At 30.8% G+C, this 27,476-nt stretch overlaps 2 protein-coding genes and 1 long non-coding RNA gene across 3 annotated transcripts; 2 read left to right on the forward strand and 1 right to left on the reverse strand.

Moving 5' to 3' along the window:
- Positions 1 to 2,069: 2,069 nt before the first annotated feature.
- Positions 2,070 to 5,097, forward strand: LOC133784612 (receptor-like protein EIX1). Its single transcript, XM_062223904.1, has 5 exons — positions 2,070 to 2,855; positions 2,961 to 3,230; positions 3,361 to 4,240; positions 4,476 to 4,700; positions 4,952 to 5,097. Exons 1-5 carry the CDS (start codon positions 2,070 to 2,072, stop codon positions 5,095 to 5,097), a joined length of 2,307 nt encoding a protein of 768 aa, XP_062079888.1.
- Positions 5,098 to 5,961: 864 nt separating this feature from the next.
- On the reverse strand, positions 5,962 to 12,441 carry LOC133781569 (receptor-like protein EIX2). Its single transcript, XM_062220609.1, has 2 exons — positions 12,285 to 12,441; positions 5,962 to 10,021 (listed from the first exon to the last, which is right to left on the reverse strand). Exon 2 carries the CDS (start codon positions 9,986 to 9,988, stop codon positions 6,839 to 6,841), a length of 3,150 nt encoding a protein of 1,049 aa, XP_062076593.1. The 5' UTR covers positions 9,989 to 10,021; positions 12,285 to 12,441; the 3' UTR covers positions 5,962 to 6,838.
- Positions 10,496 to 24,672, forward strand: LOC133781570 (uncharacterized). Its single transcript, XR_009870152.1, has 2 exons — positions 10,496 to 10,841; positions 24,603 to 24,672. It is a non-coding gene; the product is annotated as an uncharacterized LOC133781570 (long non-coding RNA).
- Positions 24,673 to 27,476: the final 2,804 nt, after the last annotated feature.

Raw genomic sequence — 27,476 nt, forward strand, 5'->3', positions numbered from 1 at the left:
TTCCATGTCACATCTATATTTGGTTCATACTACATTATTAAGTTTAGATATGTATGGATTCCAATGATAACAAAGATTCTCGATTTCTTATGTTTGAGAATCTGGAATGAGATTTAAATCTCGGCATGTGCATAATGCCTAATAAATAATTAATTACGTGGGTTAATTTAATTATTTATTTATATTGTGAATGTTATTATTATTATTATGAGCATAATAATATTAATAACATGATATGAATTCATTTTATTTTATTATACAGTTTATTGCATTATTATTTAAATGGATTAAATAATGGTAATTGCATGTAATTATGAAATGACCATAATGTCCCTATGTTTGAATTTAGTTGAGGGGCATTTAAATGATATTAAAATATGATTTCAAATACAATTAACTGATTAAATTCGAAATTTAAATCAGTTATAATAATATCACAATTTCTTTTATTTTAAAAGAAATACAAGAAATTCTTTAATTATAGGCTTAAAATCGGTCAATAATAACTAAGAGCTTAAGCATTCGTTTCTTTTTGTTTAAGCACGATTTATAGGGCCTCTCAACAGTTCAAAATCGTGAGAAGAGAGGGAGAGTTGCACCAGTGGAAGAAAATAAACGTTATTAAATTTTCTAGAGAGAGAATGGGAGATTTCTGGTTTGAGAGCTCTAGGAAATTTCTGGGTGGTTTTGAGTGTTTGAAATATATTTCCTATGATCTAAGGAACATTTTTGACATGACAAAAGGGGCTAGAAATGTCGTTTTCAAATATCACAAATTTTCACCATTAAAGTGGGTGTTCTTGAATAATTTTGGTTCTAAGAGAACATGAGAGGTTCTGGGTTCATTTGATGTGTTTAGAAAGCTTAGAGGGACCCTAAAAAGTGTTTTGGACGTGAAGAAACGGATCAAAAAGCTCTAAAACAAAATTTTGTATTTTGACCACCATTTTTGGCAGTACACTGGCAACGGGGAAGACAACTATGATCCGGCCATCATGGGTATTCTTAATGCATGCAATTAATATATGTTTCAAAAATTATAATTTGAAAAAAAAAATATTAATGTATATTAAACTCTATATTAATGTGGTTTCTTAAAATAAAATTACTGAAATAAAAATATATTTAAAAATATCTAATAAATAGTATTCTACAAATATAAAAGATGTACAGCAGCAAAATGTAAAAAGTATTGTATTTTATAAAATCTATGGAGTTCCTTTTTCTTAATTATCTATTAAGTCTTTTTATTTTCAAGGAAAATATAATTTGGTACATCCACTTGGTGTTTGCTCATACTTTCGGCATTATTTGGGAAATATACATATCAGAATAAGATTTAATAATTTTCTATTAAAACAAAAGCTGAAGGATTGATTAATTCTATAATGGTTGTTTTAAACTTTTAAAGTACGTAGATGCTATATATGAGCTAGTAACTCTAAACAAATAAAAATATTACCATTATTATGCTTTAATCACTAAAAGATAAGTTATTAAAATCTACACGCTTTAATCAGTAGTTTTTAGCTTTAATCACTAAAAGATAAGTTATTAAAATAAAATTGTTAACTTTTGAAGAGGGCAAAATTAAAGAAAAGTGTAGGTCCTCTTACCGTGTATTATTGCGTTAATGACACTATAACCGTGTGGGTCCTCTTCTTTATTTTAAGTAATTTATATATACATATGGGATGTATTAGCTAGATAGAAAGGCAACCCTTAATTATCTCACTTTAAATTCTCAATATGATCAAAGTTGTAGTGCTTCTGCTGGTGCTAGCCACGTGTCATGTATGGAGTAAGGGCAGTACTAGTATGGATGGACCAAGCGGAGACTACTCTCAAGTTCATTGCATAGAGAAGGAAAAACAAGCTCTTCTCAGCTTGAAGCAAGTATTTGTTGATCCACACAGCTTTCTATCTTCATGGAGAAGCAGCCAAAAAGATTGTTGTACATGGAAAGGAATCAGGTGTGATAACTTAACTCATCATATTATTATGCTTAATCTTCGTCCAAACATAATATACGGAGAAGAGTACAATACTATTGCACCTGGTTCCATCCAATGGGTGGTGAAATTGGTCCCTCCTTAGTTGATTTGCAACATTTGAGGTACTTAGATCTTAGTTGCAATAACTTCAGTAAAATTCCCAAGTTTATTGGTTCTTTAACTAAACTCAAGTATCTCAACTTTGAACAAAATCCTATCGTCGATGCTTTTCCTTTCCAGCTTGGGAATCTCACTAAGTTACAAGTTCTCAATCTTGATATTGACAATTATGGTCTCATGATTGATAATAATCTTGAATGGCTTTCTCATCTCTCTTCCCTAAAAATCTTTAAACTGAGTAACACCAATTTCACCAAAGCCACAAATTGGTTTCAATCCATTAAAACTGCTCCCTCTTTGTCAAGTTTAAGATTATATAATTGTCTTTTTCCGACAATAGATGTCATCAACAAAAGCTCTTCAAATTCTCTCACAAAACTTGACATTGTATACAATACCATACATCCTAAGACAATTCCATGGTTGCTCAATATAAGTAGCAATCTCTTTAGTTTGACCTTTTTGGAAAATGAAGTAAGAGGTCCACTTCCAAATTGTTTTCAAAACATAAGAACTCTTGCACACATTGACCTGTCATACAATGAATTTGTTGGTGGAATACCAAAATCATTGGGAAGTCTTTGCAATCTTCAAGAGCTCTCTCTGTCAGAGAATAATTTCAATACAACACTTTCGGATGTTTTAGAAAGCCTTAGAGGTTGTGCTAAAGATTCTTTAGAAATATTGGATTTAAGATCAAACCAATTAAAAGGATCCTTTCCAATTTCGAAAGCATTTCCGGTCTTTCTAAAAGAATTAAGCCTTTATGATGATCAATTAGAAGGACCGTTGCTGCATCTTTCAAAATTTTAATCCCTAAGATTGTTGGATGTCTCTTACAATAAGCTTAATGGTACCTTACCGGAAGATATTGGCAAGCTTCATCATCTTAAGATTTTGTTTCTCAAATGGAACTCTTTCACTGGTACTTTAACTGAAGCTATTGGTGAGCTCCAACATCTTGAGAATTTATATGTCTCTTCAAACGCTTTCACGGGACTTGTCACTGAAGCTCACTTTAAAAGACTTTCCAACTTGAAAAGGCTTTCTTTTTTGGATAACCCCTTAACATTGACCTTCAACTCTACTTGGGTTCCACCATTTCAACTAGTTGATGTACTATTGGGGTCATGCAAGTTAGGTCCACAATTTCCTGCTTGGCTCAAAACCCAAAAAAAAACTCTCCTTACTTGACATTTCTAATGCTCAAATTTATGATAAGATTCCAAATTGATTTTCTAATCAGATTTTTGAGTTGAAGATTCTAAATCTGTCTTCAAATGAATTATATGGTCCTATTCCAACTTATCTATCAAATGTGAAGACATTGTTTCTCTCTAATAATATGCTTCATAGTCTAAGGACTTTTCTTTGTGAACCAGTACATGGGTCAATAGAAATTCTTCACATTTCAAATAACATGTTGAATGGAAGCCTTCTCGATTGTCATTTGAATTTAAAGAATCTGACTGTTCTGAAATTAGATAACAACAATTTCTTTGGAGAAATTCCAAGATCAATCGGTTTGTTACATGGAATTCAATATTTGCTTTTGGGGCACAATAATTTCTTTGGAAATCTTCCTTCATCCTTACAAAATTGTACGCAACTTAAGGTTCTTGATGTCGAGGATAATAATCTTGAAGGAAATATACCAACTTGGATTGGGAAAAGACTAACAAATTTGATTTTCTTTCGACTAAAATCAAATAATCTTTTTGGAGCCATACCATCAAATCTATGCCATCTTCAATCTGTTCAAATATTTGACATTTCCATGAATAATATAGGTGGACATATTCCTTCATGCATAAAAAATTTCTCCTCGATGATAGATAAAAGAGACATTTTTCAAGTAAGTAACATGCAGATACATGTTAACTTAGATGATAATATTGGTCTAAACTATGAGATGGATACATTTATTATGTGGAAAGGAGTCAACCGCCAATTCAAAGAGATTCTGAGATTAATAAATCTAATTAATCTATCAAGTAATAAATTGAATGGAAAAATTCCCGAGGAGTTAACAAATCTTGTTGAATTGATTGAACTGAACATTTCGAAGAATAATTTGAGTGGAGCTATCCCAGCGAATATTGGGAACTTGAAGAAGTTACAGAAAGGCATGAATTGCGCAAGAAGTTCTTCGCCCCCAAGCCAACGCATGAATTTGGTGCTCGGAAAACTTGCAGGTCGCAGATTAGTGCGTTCTGCTCGGGCAGTGGATTTTCCAACTCTATTGCTCAACTATCGAGTCACTAGATTTATCACACAAAAAATTTTCTAGTGTAATTCCAACGAGCCTGGCTAGTTTATCTTCTTTGTCTTTCTTAGATTCGTCATGTAACAAATTATTAGGAAAAATTCCTATTGGCACTCAACTACAAAGTTTTGATGCTTTGATGTACATCGATAATGATGGATTGTGTGGACGTCCACTGGCGAATTCATGTCTTGGCGATGAGTCACCAAATTATCATCAAGATCATTCAAGTTTTGTTGAAGATGAAGAATGGTTTGACATGTCAGGGCTTCATATGGGAATTGGAGTTGGATTTGTAGTCGGATTTGCTGGAATTTGTGGTATTTTATTGCTTAATACTTCAGGGAGACTTGCCTTCTTCAATTTTGTTGATTCTTTTGGAGATTGCTTATATGTGATAATTTGTGTCAACATGACTTTATTGAAGAGAAGTCTTTCTAAGTAGCAGGTAATTAATTATGAATAATTTTTCACAAACATTTCAGTAATTAAGATGAATTTAACTATTTTTAGTTATATATCAATTCTTTTTCTCCCCTACATAATTTTGTTTCCATGTTTTGTTTCTCAGAAATCTATTATGAAAAGCTTATTCATCAACTGGTGGTGTCTATCAAATGTCACAAGGTGGAGGTTTGCATTTCAAGTAGTACTAATGGATACTCCTCCATGAAGTTCATCAATTACAATGGCTCTGAAATTCTCTTCTTTTTGTAACTGTATTTTTATCTTTTCAAGTTACATAATAAAAATTCTCTTTATTTTTAACTTCGTACGTGAATTTAGTGTTCAATTTGATGTTTATGCTCTACTTTATCAAAGGTAGATTTTATACAATTCCTAAACTGAAAATATGTTCTTCGCAAAGTTTTTATTTTACTTTGCTACAACATAATTAGTTGGATTTAAAATGTGGCTTATTTCTACTCTTTTGAACTTCCAAAAAATAATAATACCATATTTATGGATTTAAAGTTTGCATTCGAAGTAGTGCTAATGGATAGAAATCTACATTCACGATATGTAGTTGGATATATTTGTCTAATCGTCTGACCATCTCAACAATTCCTGAATACGATCTTAAAACTTATGTGTTTTGATAGAAATCTAATTTTACCGAAAATATGAATTAGTGATATTTTTAAATGTTAATATTATAAATATTTAGTGGCATTTTACATTTGCTATTTTAGTGCTATTAAAAGTTAAAGAACTGTCACTAAATTAGATTATTTTTTGGGGCAATTTAAAATATCAATTAATTATAATTAGTAATAATTTTTAAATGTCACTAAATCATTTGTTATTTATTTATTTTTATATTCATAAAATAATTTTAGTGATATTTCAAAAATGCTAATAAGTTACGGTACTGACATAATTTTAAAAATGTCATCGAAAAATATTTTTATAATATATAATTTGTTTCAATTAAAATTTTTTTAGGCATGTCATTGATTTTTTTTCATATATTAAACGGAATATAATCATTTAATAACTTATATTTTATTGAAATGTAACTTTGGTAACCTTTAATACCAACATTTTTTATCAAGTACCTGTATAAATAACATCAGGAAAAAACAATAGTACCTTTTATTTGTTTTGATGCTTTAAAAAGATAAATAATAGTTTTAAAAAGATAATGAAAACACATTACATTAAAATAATAGTTAGTAAAGTTGAGACCTTTCATCTCTTACAAGACAAGGCAGGCAGAGCAGGGGCAATTGGTGATATCTTACGAAGAAGAAGAAGAAGAACGGAGGCACCCACCTGGGTTTGCGACTAAATCCATCGCCACCGCAGTAGACTTCTTCAGTAGGTTAGTGGGTGTTTTCCTTTTTTCCCCTTCTCTGTAGCATGCATGTGTTTTTGGTGCTTTCTTTATGGTGTCTGGGTATTAATTTTGTGGAATCATGACTTTGAATGTGAGAGTAATTGTTTTTTGTATGAGTAAACAGAAAGTTCATGTTATTTATTTGATTTTTTTTCCTTCTGTGTTTGTGTTTACTTGTGCATTGGAGCAGGGGGACATGATACTGCATAGGTACAATGCCCCTGTTGCACCAGAATTTGATACACAGGAATATCAGTTGGCAGGTTAATTTCAACCAATATGACTTGGCATCTCAGTGGAAATTTAACCACAGGAGGACATCAAATGTTGTCCCGAGAAGGAAAAAATATACAACTCGGAGGGCATCTGTCAATTCCAACAGATGAGCATAGTTGAAGCAAATGAGGAAATCTTTGACAAACTAGCTTATGTATTTTGACAAACTATTGTGGCAATATGTTACAACTTAAACAATACAAGACAACATAAATTAAGATGAAATACACAAAAGTGAGAGAATCGATCGTCCTATGAAGTACATACAGATGAAGACTACCTATGCAATATTTAAGAGCCAATTACACACAGAGGAATACATGTTATCAATAGACATCTTTATTAGTTGGTCCACTTCATGATGCTCTTCTTCAGTCTCCCAATTTTCACTTCTACTGTCACAAGAATCCAATCCATGGAGTTTTCAGTGAAACGAAAAAAAGCATGCCTCCAGTTTCTATTGAAAACCAGACTCCCAATTACTCCCCATAATCCAGTTGCATATCCAAGTGTTACCATAGAGTAAAACCATATTCTTTCGATCCTACTATCTTTGTAGTCATCATCATCTTCGTGGGCATTGGTCGTTGGTGAAATTTTTCTCCGATCATCATCTCCAGAACATTTCTTTCGCAACGGGGTTCCACACAGTTCATTGTTGCCAACATAGATATTTGGATCATCCAGCGTTTGAAGTTGAGCTCCTGTTGGAATTTTGCCTGACAGATTGTTGTAAGACAAGTCGAGCTTGTTTAGTGATAACAATTTGGACATGCTTTGTGGAATTTCACCAAAAAGTTTGTTGTTTGAAAGGTCAAGAGACTCCAAGGACTTCAACTCTTCAATATTGTTAGGAATATTGCCTGACAAATGATTATGGGACAAATTCAAACCACGCAAGGCAGATAGCACACATAGCTCTTCTGGAATTATCCCAACTAACTTATTGCTTGAGAGGTCCAAATTATCAAGAAGTAGAAGTATTTTTGTATACTCTAAGTCTCTTCCTTTCATCACCTGCGAAACCTTCTCTTTTCCCCATCCAGTTCCATATTCAACACCGGGAGGAGCCCTTTCATCAATTAAACTTGAATAATTTCTTTCAACAATCATTCCAGTGAGATTTCCAAAGCAATGAGGAATTTTTCCTCTCAAATTGTTATTTGCAAGATCTAAAATTTTCAGCACAGAGAGCTTGCAAAAGCTTAAAGGGATACTTCCACTAAACATGTTGTTGCGTAGCCTCAAAATTGTTATGTTTAGGAAGCTATCTCCTCCAATCCAAGTTGGTAGAGGTCCAGAAAAGTTATTATCACCAAGATCAAGAAGCATCATTTCAGAGAAACCCCTTAAAGCCAAAGGAAGTTCCCCATTAAGGTTATTATTGTTCATATGCAACCGTCTCAACTGTAATAATTTCCCCATTGAGCTTGGAATAGTCCCTGACAAGTTGTTGTGTGATAGATTGATGACTTTCACGATTTGGCTGTCTCTCCAACAGTGAGGCAATATCCCAGAAAGCTTGTTTCTTGAGAGATCTAGAGTGATCAAACTTTCTAGTTCACATAATGACTCTGGAATTGAACCATTTATCAGGTTGTTACCAAGATTTAGAGTTAATAAAAAAGGCATGGGACCAACATTCTTTGGAAGCTGCCCACTGATTTGGTTCATAGAGAGATCCAAAAAGACCATCTTTGACATGCTATGAAGCCAATTTGGAAATGTTCCAACAATATTAGCATTTGAGAGATTCAATTCAGTGGCTTCTCTTTGTGTTTGAAGCCATTGAGGGAACTCATGAGACCCTACAACTTTGCAAGAAGCCAAGTTAATGTGATAAAGACTAAAAGGAGGGATCCATTTTGAATTCATATCCCATGAGAAATTGTTGGAACCAATTAACAAACTTTTCAACCTTGAAAGATTAGCAAAGTCATCCTCAGATATAATACCTTGCAAGGAATTTGATGATATATCCAAGAATGTTAGGGAAACTAATTTCCAAAGTGATTTAGGAAAGCTTCCATTTAATTGATTTCTAGAAAGATCTAACCAGCTCAACAATGACAATTTTCCCAGTGTTTGTGGAATGACCCCATTCAAATTGTTATATGAAAGATCCAACCCCTCTAAGATTGACAATTTCCCAATTGTTTGTGGAATAATCCCAGTCAACTGATTATTTGACAGAAGAATTCCTCTCAAACTTGACAATCTTCCCAAGGATTCAGGAATCGACCCAATTAGCTTGTTATATGATAGCTCTAAAAATTCCAAATTTGAAAATTTTCCAAGTGAAGATGGTATTGGACCGTGAAATATATTCCTGGAAAGATCAAGGTATCTTAAGGATTTTAGTTCTTCTAACCAACTAGACAAAGGACCACTCATTTTGTTATATGCTAAGTTTAATGACTCTAGATTATATTTGGCACATTTGGTTGAATGTATTTGATGAAGATCTAACACTTCTCCAATTGTGTTGTCTGACAAATCTAATGACTTCAACGAACAAGCATTATTTATTATATAGAGCAAGCCACCTTCTCCTTCAAAGCTATCATAATTATTCCATGCAAGATTAAGGTAAACAAGGCTCTTAAAATCACCCAACCAGGTTGGAATTGAGGAACTACTAACATAAAAGGTATTTGAAAGATCAAGTACTTCAAGAGAAGTCATATTTTTGAGATCATTAAGAATTGATCTTCCAAGAAAATTCATGGAAAGGTCTAGGTATCGAACACTGGCAGAGAATGTGGAATTGATCGAACGCCAAGGAAAATTGACCATATTTAGTCTACAATCAGATAGGCTGATATGTGACAGAGAAGGAAGGTTGGTAAGTACCTGCATTAAATCTGATGCATTCCAACAGTTTACCCAATTCATATCAAGGTATTGGAGAGACAAAAGATTTGAAGCCCACTGGAAAGTAGGATTACTAACACCGAAAAGACCTTGAAGATCAAGCACTTGCAAGCTAGTAAGATTTCCAAATTGAAGAGAAATATTTCCACTAAAGTTTGCAAAAGACAGATTCAAATACTTCATATTCTTCATTGAGCCAAAGAAGTTGGGAATCCTACTAGAACTGAAGTTGTTTCCGCTGAGGTCCAAGTAGTTGAGATGTTGCAGCTCCAACAAACTAGAGCTCACCTCATTAGCTTGTAAGTCAGGCAACAAAGGCCATGGGGAAAGTGTATTATATCTGTTGAAAGGTGAATATGAGAAATCCATTGATGAGGATCTGAGATGAAGCTTGACAACATGACCCGTGGTTTGATTGCAGGCTACTCCTTTCCATTGGCAGCAATCTTGACCTTGCCAAGAGGACAACTTGTGTGAAGGATCTTGAAAGCTTTGTTTCAAGCTTAGGAGAGCTTGTCTCTCTCTTTCTATGCAACCAAAGGTAGTACCACTCATGCTTGATATGCAATGACAGAGAAGAACCACGAATATCACTTCCATGCGAGGATACCTCTCCATGTTTTAATCAGACAAGAAGCTTTCACTTAGTCTCTGGTGTAAAAAATATACATAGACTAATTAATTTTTTGGGCAGCTTGCTTTTAATTAAGGAATACGAAATAGTGCATAATATTATTGACTTATTTGGTTGCCAAAATTAAGCTTTGATCAAAATATATGATATAATTGTAACATTGAAAGAACAACGAAGAAAAGAATAACCCATAAGAATAAATGATAAACTAACGAAGGCAAGTTTAACAAATGATATGTAATAGGGTTATAGAGTTTGTATGCCAAATAATGTTTGGATATGTAGCGCACCAAATTATTATTTTATTTATTTATTTATAGTAGCTAGTGTTTGATTAATTGTTTTATTTTATTTATTTAAATGTTAAGTGAATAATTGTTTGATCTAATTTAATTATTTTTATTTAGTTATTTTGTGCTTGAGTGCAAGTGTGTTTGATTGTGTGTGTGAGTGTATGGTATAAGTTAAAAACATGCACATAGTTGTGTGTGGATAGCCATGAGCCTAGACTAGATTAAGGAATGTGGGTGTTTCCCTAATTATAGAATTCTATGGAAGAGAGAGAGTAGGCATGTGGGAAGTGAAGACCGAGGAAAAGAATTGTTTCCTTATTTAGCTAGGTTGACATATTCTTTTCTTTAATAATTTTAATTTAAAGGAAAAATAAAAGTAAAATAGAATTTGGGAAAGTTCAATTTTCCCACCTACACTTAGGCTTCGACCATTAGGCCCTTAAATAGAAAAAATGAGAGCATGAAGAGCTCTTAGGGTAGAGAGAGAGATAGCTCATGAGGAGGAGAAAGAGAGAAGGGTTTCGTAAACCTAGGAGGAGCAAAGGTAATATGATGTTGTATTTTGTTGAATCCTCTAGTCTATTCTTCTCTTCTTGAATCTAAGAATCTTGTGTTTTTGGTATTGGTTGAACCTAGGTATCAAAGACTTAACCTATAGTTAGTGTGATTTGATACTATTAGAAATTCTACCTATTCATCTCTTTCTTTGATTTTGTGATTTCTTGATTGGTTGATTTTCATAGAAAAGCATGCTAGTGTTGTGGTTTGATTTTCTTTTGCGTGAAGGTTGTGTTTTGATCTTGGCAATTTTGACTTTGAATATAATTGATTCCATTATTGTTTTGGATGAGAAAATGTGAATTTGATAGAAACTAGATTCTAAGTGAAGGAGGCAACTCATAATACCAGTAGGCAGAGAAACTCTATTCTATGTTCAAACTAGTCCTTATGTAATATCAAAGTGAAGGACTTTAGAGCAACTGGTAACTGGTTGAAAACTATGGTTCTTCAAACTTATATATCAATAAAAGTAACTATGTAGGTCATCTTTGTTAGGTCGAATCACTTTAAAATATTGTGTTATTTACATTCTCATATCTATATTCTTGAATCTATGCTCTAATGTTCTTAAGCTATGAAAAATCGAATCAACGGATGTATAAATAGTTTTCATTTTGAAAAATGAAATTTTCCCTGTCCTAAAAAGGCACCCGTATGTTTTATAATAGAGTAGACTATTGCTACCCTTTTTCTCCTCTCACTTATTTTAATTAATTAATTATTACAAATTATATTATATATTCAGATAAATAATTAATACAATTTTTTATTTTACTCACATACGTTAGGTATTATAATTACTTTATTAGTTTTAAGAAATATGTTTTTTATATGTAGTTTTATTTTCACACGCATAGAAATTGAATATTATAATGTTACTGTCGATTTTAATTCTAATGATACATTTTATTTTTATTTAAAATTATTTATATATGTTTATATTTATTTTTATTTTTAGTTGAAGAAATTGCGATTAAATTTTTATCCTTAAAAAATATTTTAATTAAAATTAGAAAAAATATTTTAATTACTTTAAACAACACATTATAGAAAGTGAAAATATATTTTAATTTTTTTTAAAAATTACTAGGAGCCAATTTTGTACTAGAAAAATGTTTGAAGGTGTTTGAAAAAGAAATTTAATGAAAAAAAGTGAAGGATTTATCTAGAAATAATTGGGAAGAGAATATGGAAGGATTTATAATTTAAAATATTATCATTGGTAAATTTAATTTGTGAAAAAACATTATTTAATTTAACATATCAAAATTAATCAACAGAGACTCAACCAAAAAAAAAAAAGAGAGGATAAACTACAGTCTGAAAAATGTAATGATCTGACGAAAAAATGCACTCATACTATATATTGATGAATAGAACTGAAATAAATTAAGATCGAAAACAGAGATTGTCAAAGAAGTCGTACCTTCAGCCGACTAACTATGAACTTTCTTTTTTGTTCTTTTAAAATCTCTCTCTAACCAAACCAAGCTTTATATTAGAACTTTTGGAGCAGTTACCACTTCATATGAGATACACATTGAGATCACATGATTCTTTAAATAACTTTAATGATAAAAAAAAAATGTGTGGACCACCTGTTTTTGGAAAATAAATACATTAATAAAATATTATTCTTTTAATAATTTTTAATGCACTAATATTTAATACTTATATCAATATAATACATAATCTTAATTTTTATTGAAAAATTATCATTTATGTTTTAAAATATTATAATATTATATTTATATGTATATATTTAGAAAATATCATAAACAATATTTTGGTTTAATTTTTCCAATAATATGTTTGTGTCATTCTTTTATATATAATATTGTTTATTTATTTAAAATTTATATGACAATGATACAAATTTACTAAATATATATTAGATACAAGTAACATGCAATGCACATTTTTTTAGTTTTATTTATAGAATTTATTAATTATTTTTATTAAATTTATATAAATTTTAAATAAATATCATATTTTAATTAGATAATTTATTTATGTTTGTTCTGGTTTTTGAATTTGGGAGTAACACAAATTCACATAGGTATTCTCCATTTAATTGTTATATATTAAATGTTTAATATAATATTAAATATTATACATGGATTTTAAATTTAAGTTTCTTGCTAGTTTTTTTTTTTAAAAAAAAAATTGTTGATAATTGATAGTAGATTATATTATATGTTTAATATGATATTACTCTAATAAGTGAATTTAAATTTAATTAAATTTTATTTATGTTATAAAATGTATGATTTTATTATTTTTAAATAACTATCATCGTAAAATATTTAAAAATTATCCTATTTTAATTTGTTTAATTATTTATTATTTTTAAATAATTGTCATTATAAAATATGTCAAAAATATCATATTTTAAATTGTTTAATTATTTACTATTTTTAAATATCTATTATTGTAAACTATCTAAAAAAATATTATATTTTAATTTTTGAGATAATTTATTTTATTTAAGTTTAAATGATATTTACAAACTACTATTAAATATAAGAATATTCCATTAAAGTTAACATTAAAAAATAAAAAACCTTTAAAATGAAGAATTTCTATTATTTACCTACTTATTATATAAAAGATATATATTATATATGTATATATAATATCTTATATTTAAGAGTATTATCTTCTTTGAGTTGCAAAGTAATGGGAGAGAGACTTTTGTTGGTCTACATCGGTACATATATGCTTCACACGTATACATGTTAGGATAAACTTATGGATATTATCAACAAAGAATATGTGTATAATTTATATAAATTTAAATGGAGAGAGCAATGAACTATCAACCTCGTTTATAATTAAATATATTTTCAAAATTCTAAATTAATAGTTAACCATCATTGTCACCTTTTTTTTTTTCTCTTCCCCCATTTTGAGGTTGTTTGAATAGTTCATATATGTATAAATATATAAGATATTAAAATTGAGAAAATAATTTCATAATTTAATTTCTAACTAGATTGATCCGACGCAAGCTTTGGTAGTAGCCTTAATTCCCTCCTCCATCGGGAAATTCGGAAAGGTTGTTGCCTTATCTATATAAAGTAGACATCAATAGCAAATACACTTGGGACTATTTCAATATTTGTAACTCTCTACAACCAATATTCAAGAGAGAAAAAAAACAAATAGATTAGTTTAGATGGGAATTTCAAATTTTAATTTCCAATTAGATGAATTTTCAATATTACAAAAAAGATAAATATCATTTTGACACATGTATTTTGCAAAAGTTATCGATCGGACCATCTGTTTTATTAAATCACAATTTGGATCTTATGTTTTGTAAAATAGAACAAAATAATACTCGCTCTGAGACTGATTTTGGTCAAATACTTTTTCAATATGACTAAAATACCCTCATATTTTTTATTTGATGAATTTTAAATATTAAAATTGAAAAAAATCATTTTTAAATTATAAAATAAAATATTATTTAATAAAAAATTTGATATAAAATTTTTAAAAAAAACAAGAAAATTGTTAAAAAAAAACTAAAACCATTTTTTCGTTAAATAAAAATGAAAACAAGTTATGAATCTAAAATACATCAAAAATTAAATCTGAGGCTGAACGAGTCCTAAATCTCTAATCTTCATCTTCATCTTCTTATTCTTCTTTAACTAGGGGTTGGGAGAAATTACTTCGTACCAACAAGACACTAATTATAACTTGAAATTTCCAAAATTATAATATACTTTATGTGATTTTTTTGGGAGAAATTACTTCCTAGGTCATAATATTCATTAAACATAAGTCATGCTACAAGTCTTTTTTTGGTTAAATATTGCTTAGATCTTGGTTCTGTCAGTGATCACACTAGTTAATCAATCCAACACCTACATGACTCACTTTTTGACAAAGCTAACCTTGAGCAATCAATCAACCTTATTCATTGATTTTAGTAAAAAGTTATATGTGTCATTCGCTATATAGATGATAAAAATATATAGTGTTGACCTGAACATTTCATGCCCAAAACATAAGCTAAAAATATATAGATGATATCAAGTCATGTTCTGTGCCAATCAAATTTTTGTTTTACTTGAAAGACTTTGACTTCATTTTCCATTTTTTATATATTTATTATTTTATTTTATTTCACAATTATTGATAAAAATATTCAGAAAAATATATTTTATAATTATCTTTTAATATTTATGTTTAGATACTTATTAATTTAAATATAACTTGCTTATTAGTTAAGAATTAGAATTTCTCCCTTTTTTGATCCTTTATATATAAATCAATGTTCAATAAAGAACCTCTCTTACATAGTTATTGAACTCTTTTCAGGCTCGTTTGGTATGTGAAATTGGATTCAACTGGATAGAATTATTAATTAGGATTGGTTTGAATTAGAATGAATTATATTGTATTAGTACTATACTTTTTTTGGTACAATACAAGACTAAATAAAATATAAAATATTTTTTTAATAAATTTCTCAAGTTATTTTTTTATTAATAAAAAATAATATAAGAGATTTGATAAACAATAATAATAATTTAAATGAAAATAATAATTTTTGAAATTAAATAATATAAATTCTAAAATTGGAAATTTTATAAAAAAAAATCTTTTTATTTAAAAGATAATTTTAATATTATTGATTTTCAGAATATTAAATGGTTTGAATTAGTTTGTAAGATTTTCATATAATTCTTTATTTAGTTTGATTTTATCATAATATATATATATAAAGGGAAGTTGTATCTTCACAAACTATTATATGCTTACTCAAAATCATTTCTGTAATATTTGTCTTTTATTTTTCGTGCTGCTCAAGATAATAAACTTCAGGAAATTAAATATGTGAAGTAATTAATTATTACTTCTATCTTGAGAAATGTGATCTGACACATTAGCTGTTCCCACCAAATTCGTATCTGTTGAATTCGAATCTTCTAAAAATAATAATTTTTCATTTATCAATAATATCTTCAAATATTCTTATTTTTATTAGAAGATTATTTCACCATCACAAATATCCCATAAAAAAAAAAAAAAAATTGTGCAAAGTATGCTACACGTACCTGACTAGATTTGGGCATGTGTAATCCTACTTTGCATGCTGATTGACATGTATGTCAACATTTAAACTTGTAAAAAGGTTATTGGTCATTCTACAATAGAGCAATGTGGTGTTATAATACACTCTTCTAAAAGAAAAAATAAAGTTTGTCTATCAACTTAACTAACTTTAATCAACAATAATGACAATAGTACAAAGAACAATAGATTATTATTTATATATATATAGGGTAGGAATCCACTCTATGATAGATTATTTATATATATATATATATATAAATTAACTTGTTTAAATTATTTTGTTGATTGTTTCACCTGCTGTAAATTTTTTGTTCTTCGCAATACAATTGACTCATTATGATATAGTTGAGTGTCATCGTCACATCGTCACATTTCTTTCTCTTCTCCTATTATGATATAGTTTGAATAGGTCATACATACAAACAAGACATTAATAACTCATTATGATTATTTCAAAAGTTGACTCTAAATGCAAGTCTTCGCAAAAATTTGATTGTATTATTGGACGTTATAGGTATAATTTACACAGAATTAAATCTTTATATTTACTTTAATAAAATAATATAAATGTAGTTTAACAGAACAATTGCTCAATAACCTGGCAAAAGCTTAGTGGTTACAAAGGGAATATTTTTTAAGATTATATTTGCCCAACAAAAAGGACAACAATTATTTTTTAAGATTTAGCCAGGAACTACAAAAGTCATTATTGCTAAAGCTATGTGGATGGTAATTGTTTGGTATTTATAATCCTAATTTAATTCAATTGAAAATAAAATAATAATTATAAAATTCTAATATGAATTTATTAGGTATTTATAATCCTAATTGAAATAGTAGGGAAAATATAAAATTTAAGCTATATTAATTTGTTTAAAGATTTGTGGAATTCAAATTTGAGTATTTTTTAATAGGCATTTAAGCTCTAGTAATTAATAATTATATAAATATGTTTAACATATATACGTATACAAACATTTTGTTGAAAAAAAATAAATAAATGAAATTATAATTTAAACCAAAAATTATATTTGTCTTAATATTATTTTGTAGTAAATAATAATGGGAAGTTTACAAAAATATTTTAAGATTTTTATAAAACAAATTAAAATACTCAATCTGAAAAAAAAAATTACCAAAATACTTTGGCACATAATCGTAAATACTATTGTTAAGTTATTTCTGTCATCACGTTCTAAAATCAATGCTAAAATTTCACATATATATTTTGTTTTATAAAATATTTTGTTCATTGGCATCAAATATAGACATTTTGTTGGGCAACATAAATTCCCAATGAATCAAACACGTATATTCAAGTAATCACAAAAAAAAAAATTAATAATAATGTATTTTTATAGAAAGTGATTTCATAATATATTTATATGGGAGATTCTATTATAGTGGCTTCAAAAATAGTACTACTGGTGGAGCTTTGGTGTGTTCCTGACTAGTAAACAGTTTCCAGTACGATTGTTTTTATGACTGTGTATTTTGTAGTTAGTTAGAGTATCTTCTAAAATTTTTAGAAAATTGACAACATCGAGTTTGTGATAATCAAAGATATTCCTATTTTTCATATGCAACGATCACCAAATCCTTTAAAAGAAGATTGTTGATGGTGGTTCGAGCAATGGAAAGAATGCTAATACTACTAAACAAGCTCAAGGATAAGTTGCTTTAAGCTTCTTCTTCGAAGAGCAAGAGAGGAAGAAATTCATACAAAAAGAACAAGAAGTCTATTGGCAAGGCACCAAAAGCTGCAAAGCATCTTGGAGCATGGCCTGATTATAAGTACACAAAAAGGGGAGTGTTTCTGTAACACCCTACTTCCTTATAGCCGTTACTAAGTGAGTTTAAAAACGTGTGTTCAACTCGCTAATCAAGGTATTAGGTTAAATAGTGTAATTAAGCCATAAACAGAGGAAAAACCTTAGAAATAATTCCATTTCATTGAAAATCATAAAAGTTTAACACTTGGGATCCCAAAATACAGTTTAGAAACATTTACAACATATAAATCGAACCAAGTCGACTAAACGACAAAATCTAAGTTTATTTACAAACATCTCCCAAAATCCACTAGCTGTGGCAGCCAGGCTGGCCAAACATGTACACGCCGCTTCATGCCTGCTACACTCATGGTTGGTTGGCTTTCTCCTTGCCCTTACCTGCACCACAGAGCATCTGTGAGCCGAAGCCCAGCAAGAAAACCCACAAACAGATAACATATGCAAATTATACACCAAGTACATAAACTAGCCATCAATAGGCTAAACACATACGGCCTAGTCGTCCCAGACGCTTTACTAGGCTCTGGGTTCGCGGTCCACACCGTGAGGATATCCCAGGTATCCTTTAGGGACTCGCCCTGGCAACTCGCACTCCACATGCTCAACGCTGCTCCCGGCCCCTTGTCGTACTCGACCTTGCACTCAACATGCCTAACGTCGTTTCCGGGCATTTGCCGTTCCCGCCCCCTGCCGACCTCGGCCTACACCGTTCCCGGATCTTGCCGATCATTCACATAATTGCACTCATAGCATAATAAACACGTACAGAATACTAGAAAATACAATCAAAGGGCTATGCCCTACAACTCAAACACATTGGGCTCAGCCCTGCATATGAGCTCTATGGGAACAAGGGTTTTCTTACCTGAGTCTCGAGCTCTCCGAGCACCGATGTCCCGAGCACAATCCTCTAACTTGAGCATCGCTGAAACCCTAGTCACAACACATTAACAATATCCATCCATCAAGTTCTAATCCATTAAATAACTTTGAGCCATAACTCTAACCTCCGGGACCTTAAATTCTATCAATCCAAGTGATAAAATCCATCCCGAGCCTTAACCACTGATCTCCCAAACCTAAACACCCTTAAAAACACAAACTGGCACTAAGAGTCGCGACCCTTCCCACAAGCGCCGCGGCTAGCCTCGAAACAGAGGCTAGCACCTCTCTGTAACCCACACGGGCCGTGGCGCACATCACCAAGCGCCGCGGCGCGCCTCAAGCATCTCGGCCTCCCATGGCCGCACGCACACACACGAGCCGCGGACCTCACCTCCAACCCAGAAATCTTCATCATTTTTCTGCATTTTTCCTTAAGCCAATTCACCCAAAACTTAGCTAACAATCCCAGATAATCAACACAAACATTCCAGCTCAACATCAACATCGAAACCTATCAAAACCTGCTCCAAAACTCAACTAAAATACCCAAGAACAGATCAAGTTCCAATCACATGCATATCCTAAAAACACAGCAGAAATTCAAGCTTAACTCCCATGGTTAGAGCTTACCTTTGCTGAGTTAAATCTCTGAATTTGATCCTTAATCCTCAAGCTTTTAGCTCCTAAGATTTTCCCAGCCCAATTCCTTGTTTTAACTAGCTTCCACCAGAATTTTCCTTAAGTTTGTCTTAGAGAGTGAAAGAGAGAGGAAGATGAGAACTATCCTCAGCTGGAAGGAAAATAAGTGTCGGTTTCTACAAGCCTCTAAATGATTCTTCCCTTTGTTTTTTTTAACTTAGTCTATGTGGTCACCTCAAGGCTCGGGGTACCAAAACGTCCCCGAGAGAAAAATGGTAAATTTCCCCAATATTCCCTCCTAGACATTCTATCCTCAAATATATCTCCAAATATTTATTTTTATAACCCGATAACCCCATAATATATCTAATACCCACACTACCCCTCGACTCTCCCCAAGTCGGATTCTCAACCCTGTTGTGACTTTCTGGCTAACCGCTCCCCAAGACTGTCTCGGATCGTGCTGCACTGACATATCACATATATATATAACATTTATCACATTTATACCCCTAATATCCAAACGGGGCCCACATGCATATTTAACTCAACTAAACATGCATTATTATCATATATTCACATGAATACACATATCAACATATCAATTCATTTATTTCCCTCCAGACACACTAATCAAGGCCCTAAGCCCTATTAGCAAATTCAGGTCGTTACAGTTTCCAACTGCAAGGAGACTAGAATTGGAACAAGATTGCCCAGCACTCAAGGCATATGGAACCCAAGATAATTAAATTTGTCTTAGATGCATGTGTTTTTAGAGGATGATACTTCGATTTTGGAACGCTAAATCAAAATCTACTAAACATACATGTACATTTTTTAACAATTTTTTATCACTAGCAAAGCCATGAAGGATAAAAAGCCACAACTTGGAATCCATCAAGGGTTGTCCATATCAAACAAGGCAAAATGATAAGCTTGAATGAATTTTGGAAACAAATATATTGTTTTAAGAATATGTTTATTTTATTCCGATTTTCGAAATTTTCAATTTCAGTTTTTCTTATTACATCAACAACAATTTGTAGTTACTTTCACAAGTAATAAAATCTTATTTCTTTAAATGGATGTGAATTGTGGGGTGGATGTATGAAAAATGGGTCATGCCTATTGCAACTAAACGAACCATATGCTCTAAATAATTAGTTGTTTAAGACAGTTAAATCTAGGACCGTTAAACGACAAAAGGTAAATAACGTTAGAAATGACGTACCTTTGGCATTTTCACTTTAGTCATATTTTCTATGATAGGATTCAAATACTAACAAAGGCTGGACCTTTGAGGGAACTCACCTAGGGTGACCTACCTGTTTGTGAATCTAGTCTCGAGGGCAGAATGACAAAACATCCATTCTCTGTGATAGGAGAAAGGGCCAAATGTAATGCCCTAATTTCTCATAGACTACCGAGAACACAGCGTTAGGTCATAATCGTAAATATTTCTCTTTTATTTAATAAAAACTTAAAAAAAAAATACATGGATCCATGGTTTTATAAAAAATAAAAAAAAATACTTGTCTTTAACATAAAAATGAGCAACATTTAAATAAAACAAACTTTAAAATAAATAAATAAATAATTTAGCCCGCTTGATCTTGCTCGACTATATGGTCCCCAACGAATACATCACGAAGCTCTTAGGTCTCACTCGCAACCAACCTTTCTATCCTTAATTTCCTGAAATAACAACATCATAAGGAATGAGCTTCTAAGCCCAGTAAGGAAAATACAAACAAGGGTTAGTCATATAATCAAACATAACACATATTCACCAAAGTCATACAAACACAAACATCTAGATCATATCATATCTTAAGTCATAATTCTAAATCATAAATCTAAGTCATAGATCACAGGTCATACTCTAAGTCATAAGTCATAGGTAATAGGTCATAGATCATAAATCATAGGTCATAAATCATAACTATAGGTCATATATCACAATCATAACTAAAAATAACAAGTCAGATATAATAAAAAGATAAGTGCTTATATAGGGGTGGCAATTAAGCCCCAGACAAAAGTCTGTCATACACCGGACATAGGTCCTTCATAAAGTTTTGGCAACCGAGCCTACCGGACATAGTCCGTCATACATCATTGGACACCTTAGGTCCAGACACACTTACCCCTTTATTGTACCTAAAATGTTAGGTCATACAAACATAAACTATATCATACATTACATAAACTAGATCATAATACTAAACTATCTAATTTTCCTTACCAACACAAGGATAATTGAGAACAAATGCGGGACTTGGACCACTCCTAAAACCAGCAATAAAAATGGTGAGTATTTCTAAAGGAAAGAGATGAAAGGAATAGAACTAAACCACCAAGATGAAACTTACTGAAAAGACAACTTAAGTTCAAAGAACTTTAAAACCTAACCACAAAACTATAACAAAAGTTAGAACCTGAATGAAAACTAAAGAAATTAAGGAATCAAACAGAATTCAACTTAAGAATAAGGGTACCTCAGTTGACCTTATGGATTGGTCTAACTCCAATACCGAAACACTCTAATCCTCACTTCCCAAGTGTTTGATAAAGCTTAAGAATGGCAAAGCTTTTGCCCAACCCAACTGTTTATCACCCTTAAGGTCTCACTAGCACCTTGGAGTTTGATCACAGCTGAAGAGTGAATGGAAGGGCTGGGTTCTAAGTCCTATTTATAGAGTTATAGGAATAAATATCTTCTTTTTGGCTTTGAATAAAAATAATGAATTTAATTGCAAATATTTGAATATTCTTCAGTCAAAGGCTTAGGACTCAGTCAAATCGTTCAAAGGTAGGTCTAAGGAGACAAAGTTTGTTTTAAAAATTAAAAATATAGAATCCTAACTTCTAACTTCCTAAATCTCGAAACTCTAAACTCACCGGTAGTAAAATCAACATAATTGGAGTTGTAGGTCTCCGATTTCGACCATCTTTATACCGTTAGAAAACTAATTCAATTATCTACAACTTTATAGAACTACTATTTTTCAAAATTCATAATATAACTGGGTCAAAAATAGGTCAGAAGTTACAGTACCCTAAAGTTACAGGAAAATCTATTTAATTATCTAAATAACAACCTAATCCACAAATTTCTTAACTAATCATAAAATAACAAACTCTAATTCTCTAATAATCATGCTTATGACAAGTGTCATATTCTTATTGGCTCTATCTAAACTTTAGGTTATAATAAATAATACACCTAGGACCAGCAATATTAATCAAACATTATGTTATAATAAATAATACACCTAGGACCAATAATATTAATCAAACCTTATGTTATAATTAATATTCTTAAACTATAGGTTAAACTTATAAAATTCATAACTATTGCTATGAGTTTCCAACTAAGTCTCGGTTTGAACCAAAATCCACGGAATCTAAAATACTACAACTACTACTATCTAGCTAACTAAGTAAAATTCTGGGACGCTACACCAAAGAACCACTAGGGCTAGTATGTTCAAATGTCTGGGGACATATGAATGTTCAAGTGAGGGGTGGTTATGAGTATTTCATCACCTTCATCAACGATTTCTCTTGAGACACATGTAAGTACCTAAAGCATAGGAATTCCGCGAATTTGTTAAGAAGTTCAAAGAATTCATTGATATGGCTTTAAAATCATATTAGGTGAAATGTTAAAAATCTTGCAATCTGAGTGGGGTGGAGGATATTTGGATAATCAAAACCAAGACCATTTAATTGAACTTGGAGAATTGTATAAAGAAACTGCCCCAAGGACTTCGCAACAGAAGGGTGTTGCTGAACGGCGTGAATCACGCATTTATGAACATGTGTGTGAAGCATGTAGAATGCATGGTTTTGAGAAACATGTCCCATTTGTTTTAAAGGGGCAAGTGGGAGTTTGTTGGGTTTCATGCACTTATAAAACCATGTCGGACATGTTACATGATTTCATATTGTCAATAAAAATAGTAGAAATCATTTAGTTTGAGAATCGTGTTGCTTGCTTGTTTTATTACATGATTATTGAAATAATACAAACATGGATAGTTACAATTATAATGACTAGGTCACAATAGATTATAGTTGTAATTATATGTTCAAAAGAACGAGTCCTAAGATTAGATTTGTGCATTGGATTTTCACTGATTAGGCAATCTACGATATGATCTACTTACACATTCAGGGTGTGATGTCTTTTCCAAGGCATTGACCAAGTAGATAAGATCGGATGTATTTAGTTACATCGAACTAGGACCGATATTGAATATTGATTGATAAATAAGTATCGTTGTTATCGAATCTAATCAATGTCACAACGTTGACCATAGGTTAAGTCGATCTTAATTCTGAATGATAATATTATGCTAATTATATTATTTAAATCTTTTGACTTGTTTGTTATTAGCTTACCCTACGGTCTAGCCCATACTTACATATATATGAAATCTATAACTTCTATATGAGAAGTGAAAAGATGATTTCCTTAATTGATTTGTTCAAAAGGTTAAATGATTGAGATCTCATTTCTGTGATTAAGTTCACAGAAATATCATTTATAAGGAACTTAGTGGGAGTTAAGGATAAAATACTGATGAGGAGTAAAATAGTAGTTTACACACATCTCGTTAGTAAGTCATCGATAGAGGATTGACTTATTGTAATAGTTATAATAATGGATAACGTATTTATGGTTTTGAAAATATGTTATATGGATTCAAGAGTTCAATTCAGATTCTATAGTGGAGTCACGAGAAATTAATAAGGTAGTGAAATTACTCGTAAATAAATTGTTGGAGCTTGATTTCATGGATCCATGGTCCCCGCATCACCTTTGAGTAAATCATCTAGAATGTCTCAATTAATTGATTTAATTATCAATTAGGATTTTTAAAGTTGACTAGATCAATTTTGGAAAATTTATAGAGATATGAGATTTACAGAATAATAGAGAATTTTTGGGTAAATTTATTAATATTGATAAATTTGTGTCAATATAAATAAATAATATTAAATCAAGTTTCAAATTATAATTAGTTAATTTGAATAAGGATTTAATTAATTAATTAACGAAAAAGGTTTTGAATTAAGGCCCAATTGGGATTTAAATTCAAAACAAAGAGATTGAGCCCAAGTCCATTTATGGCAGCCCAAGGTTTTTATTTTTGTTTATTATTTGTAATTAATTTAAATTTAAATTTAAATAAAGCCCATTAAGTTTCCTATATAAGGAATATGATATTTAGGGTTTTCATAAGGAAGTCAGTCTCAATGACTGGGTAAGTGAAAACCTAGACAGTCTAATCATTTCTTAGCCACCATCTCTTCTTCTTCTCTTCTAGATCTCTGTCTCATGTGTTGAGAACCAACCCACACTAGTTCTTGGTTGATCAAAGGCTTGGTGCGGAAGACTGTGTTGCTGATCTAGTTCAATCTCCTGATAATACTCTGCTACAGAAAGGAATCAAGGGTTAGAGAGATTGAAGAATGGAGTTGTTCCAGTCCCGCTACGTAATGTAAGTTTTACTTTACTTTGTATTTGTATCAATTTCATAGGAGCATGTTCTAGGAATTTGCATGTTTGTTTGATAATATGTAAATTGCATGAAAATAAATAAAGATCCTGCAATAAGTATTTCCTATAATAATATAGTCGTTATGTTGTCGAAATGTTGATAGAAATTTTATAAAGTTTTAAAAAATTAAAACTACTATAAAGTTTTTAAGAAATGTTAAAATAAATAAAAAAGAATTTAAATTTAATAATTGTTATATTATATTAAATCAATAATTAGTTTAATATGTGAAAAATAAACTAAATTTAATTATAGTAAAAAAATTAATAATGATTTAAAAATATTAGTCTTTGTTTAAATTATTAAAAATAAATAAATTATTATTTTTTAATATAAATATAATTATTTTAAATAAATTTATTTTATTTTACAAGTATTAAATTATATTTAATAATTTTGTAATTATAAATAGAAAAATAATTTAATTTTAGAATAATTATAAAATATATTTATTAAAAATAAATAATTTAAGTTTGATTAAAATTAACTATAGTAATAACTAAGGATAATCAATTAATTGAATTATTGCAAAATTAATGAATTAGGAAATAAATTTGTAAAATTTAAAAAGGTTTTATAATAAATTTTCATAAATAATTTGCGAAAAAAAGTCATTATAAAATAGCATAAGTTATCATAAAATAAAAATGAGATAAATTTAAATAAATTTACCATGAATAAAATAAAATAGTTCTTGTTAACTATGGTAATAATTAAGTGAGTAATAAGAGATCATAAAACTTAAGTTTGTCTAGGAATAAGACTTCTCATAAGACATCATAAAACATTTAAAATAATATTTTTTTAGATGATAGGATTGTGACACTTGCTCTTTTTTCTTCCCTTTCTTATACTGTATTATATCATCGTAAATGGCGATTAATAAGTCTTGGACAATATTGAGAAATTGTGGTTGTCAAGAATATTGGAATGGTCTATAAGCTTTTTTGAGGATGGCGTCAGAACATAATGATTCTGATGGAAGAATTTGGTGCTCGTGTGTGAGATGCATAAATACTAGATTGGAATCTTTGAATGTTGTGCGAGCACATGTATTCGATAGGGGTTTTCATCTAGCTTATAATAAGTGGATTTATCATGGTGACGTGGAAGAAATTGTTGCCGATGAGGTGATTGATGAGAATGAAAATGATGAGATGATTCAAGTTGTGGAAGACTTCCTTTTACCGACAACTGACGAAGTAGAAATGGATCCCAATACGAGTTAGTATTATGACGAGTTATTTGAGGAGATTGAAGCAGAGTTGTATCATGGCTGTGATTGGATTTCATCCCTCAACTTTTTAGCAAAGTTATTACATCTAAAAGTTAGAGGGAAGATGCCTAACAACATATTTGATGAATTGTGGAAGTTGTCAAAGCTTGCATTTCCGAAGGAAAACAAAATTCCATCATTGTACTACGAGTCGAAAAGGAGATTGAAAAAATTAGGGTTGGGATACGAGTCCATTCATGTGTGTCAGTATGATTGCTGCTTATTTTACAATGAGCATGCATCTAAATAGACATGTCCAGTCTATGGAAGTAGTAGATGAACTACTTCCGACATGTCCAAGCATCCTGATTTTGCAAGAGATCCTAGAAATGTTCATTTGGGCTTTAGCTGCCGATGGATTTAATCCATTTGGCAACATGAACCTCGCATACAACATATGGCATCTGGTGTTGGCGAACTATAATCTGCCACCTTGATTGTGTATGAAAGATAATTATTTCATGTTGACCCTCCTTATTCCCGGGCCAAATCACCAGGTAAGGACATGGATGTATTTCTAGGACCATTGGTGGATGAGTTGAAGGAATTGTGGTAACAAAGTAGTTACAACACATAGTACGACCAACACGATGTTCAAGATGCAGGCCACCCTTTTGTGGACAGTGAACGATTTTATAGCTTGAAGAAGCTTGTCTAGATGGATTGGATAGGGATACAAAGCTTGTCCTACGTGTAATGAAGACACAACTTCCAGATGAGTGATCGGTAAGACATCTTATGTTGGTCACCGAAGATTCTTGCCAAGTACTCATCGAATGAGAATAGACATTGAGTTCGATAGAGAAGTTGAGACAAGATGTCCTCCAGGAAAACACGTCCAGTTTGGGGGTGTGAAACGTAAAAGAGGTGTAGATGAAGGTAATTGGAGGAAAAAACACATATTTTACGAGCTTGAGTATTGGTGTACAAACAAATTAAAACACAATATAGATATCATGCACGTTGAGAAGAATGTGTGTGATAGTCTCCTTGGCACCATCTTAGACAATGATAAATCTAAGGACACCACTAATGCAAGACATGATTTGAAAAAGATGGATGTGAGTGAATCATTGTGGATTTATGAAGATGAGACCAGGAAGTTGATGAAGCCACACACTCCTAACGTGTTAACTCATGTGCAAAGGCAACAGTTTTGTCAGTTTATAAAAGGAGTTAGATTTCCAAATGGATTTTGTTCAAATTCGAAGAAGAAAGTGTCCGAGAGTAATACAAATATTATTGGATTAAAGTCACATGATTGTCATGTGATAATGTAATGATTACTTTCTGTGGGTGTTTGCAGGTTTTTCCCAATATCTATATCGACCACCATTACAGAATTGTGCAATTTCTTCAGGCAA

The sequence above is a fragment of the Humulus lupulus genome, chromosome 6 (assembly GCF_963169125.1).
Source record: "Humulus lupulus chromosome 6, drHumLupu1.1, whole genome shotgun sequence".
Taxonomy (NCBI): Eukaryota; Viridiplantae; Streptophyta; class Magnoliopsida; order Rosales; family Cannabaceae; genus Humulus; species Humulus lupulus.

Bases quoted from the DNA above. Each gene is read 5' to 3' on its own strand.
- LOC133781569 (XM_062220609.1), bottom strand. From the start codon at position 9,988: ATGGAGAGGTATCCTCGCATGGAAGTGATATTCGTGGTTCTTCTCTGT.
- LOC133784612 (XM_062223904.1), top strand. From the start codon at position 2,070: ATGGGTGGTGAAATTGGTCCCTCCTTAGTTGATTTGCAACATTTGAGG. The intron at 3,231-3,360 runs GTACTATTGGGG...TTTTCTAATCAG, and splicing joins CACCATTTCAACTAGTTGAT to ATTTTTGAGTTGAAGATTCT. The intron at 4,241-4,475 runs GCATGAATTGCG...ACAAATTATTAG, and splicing joins CTTGAAGAAGTTACAGAAAG to GAAAAATTCCTATTGGCACT.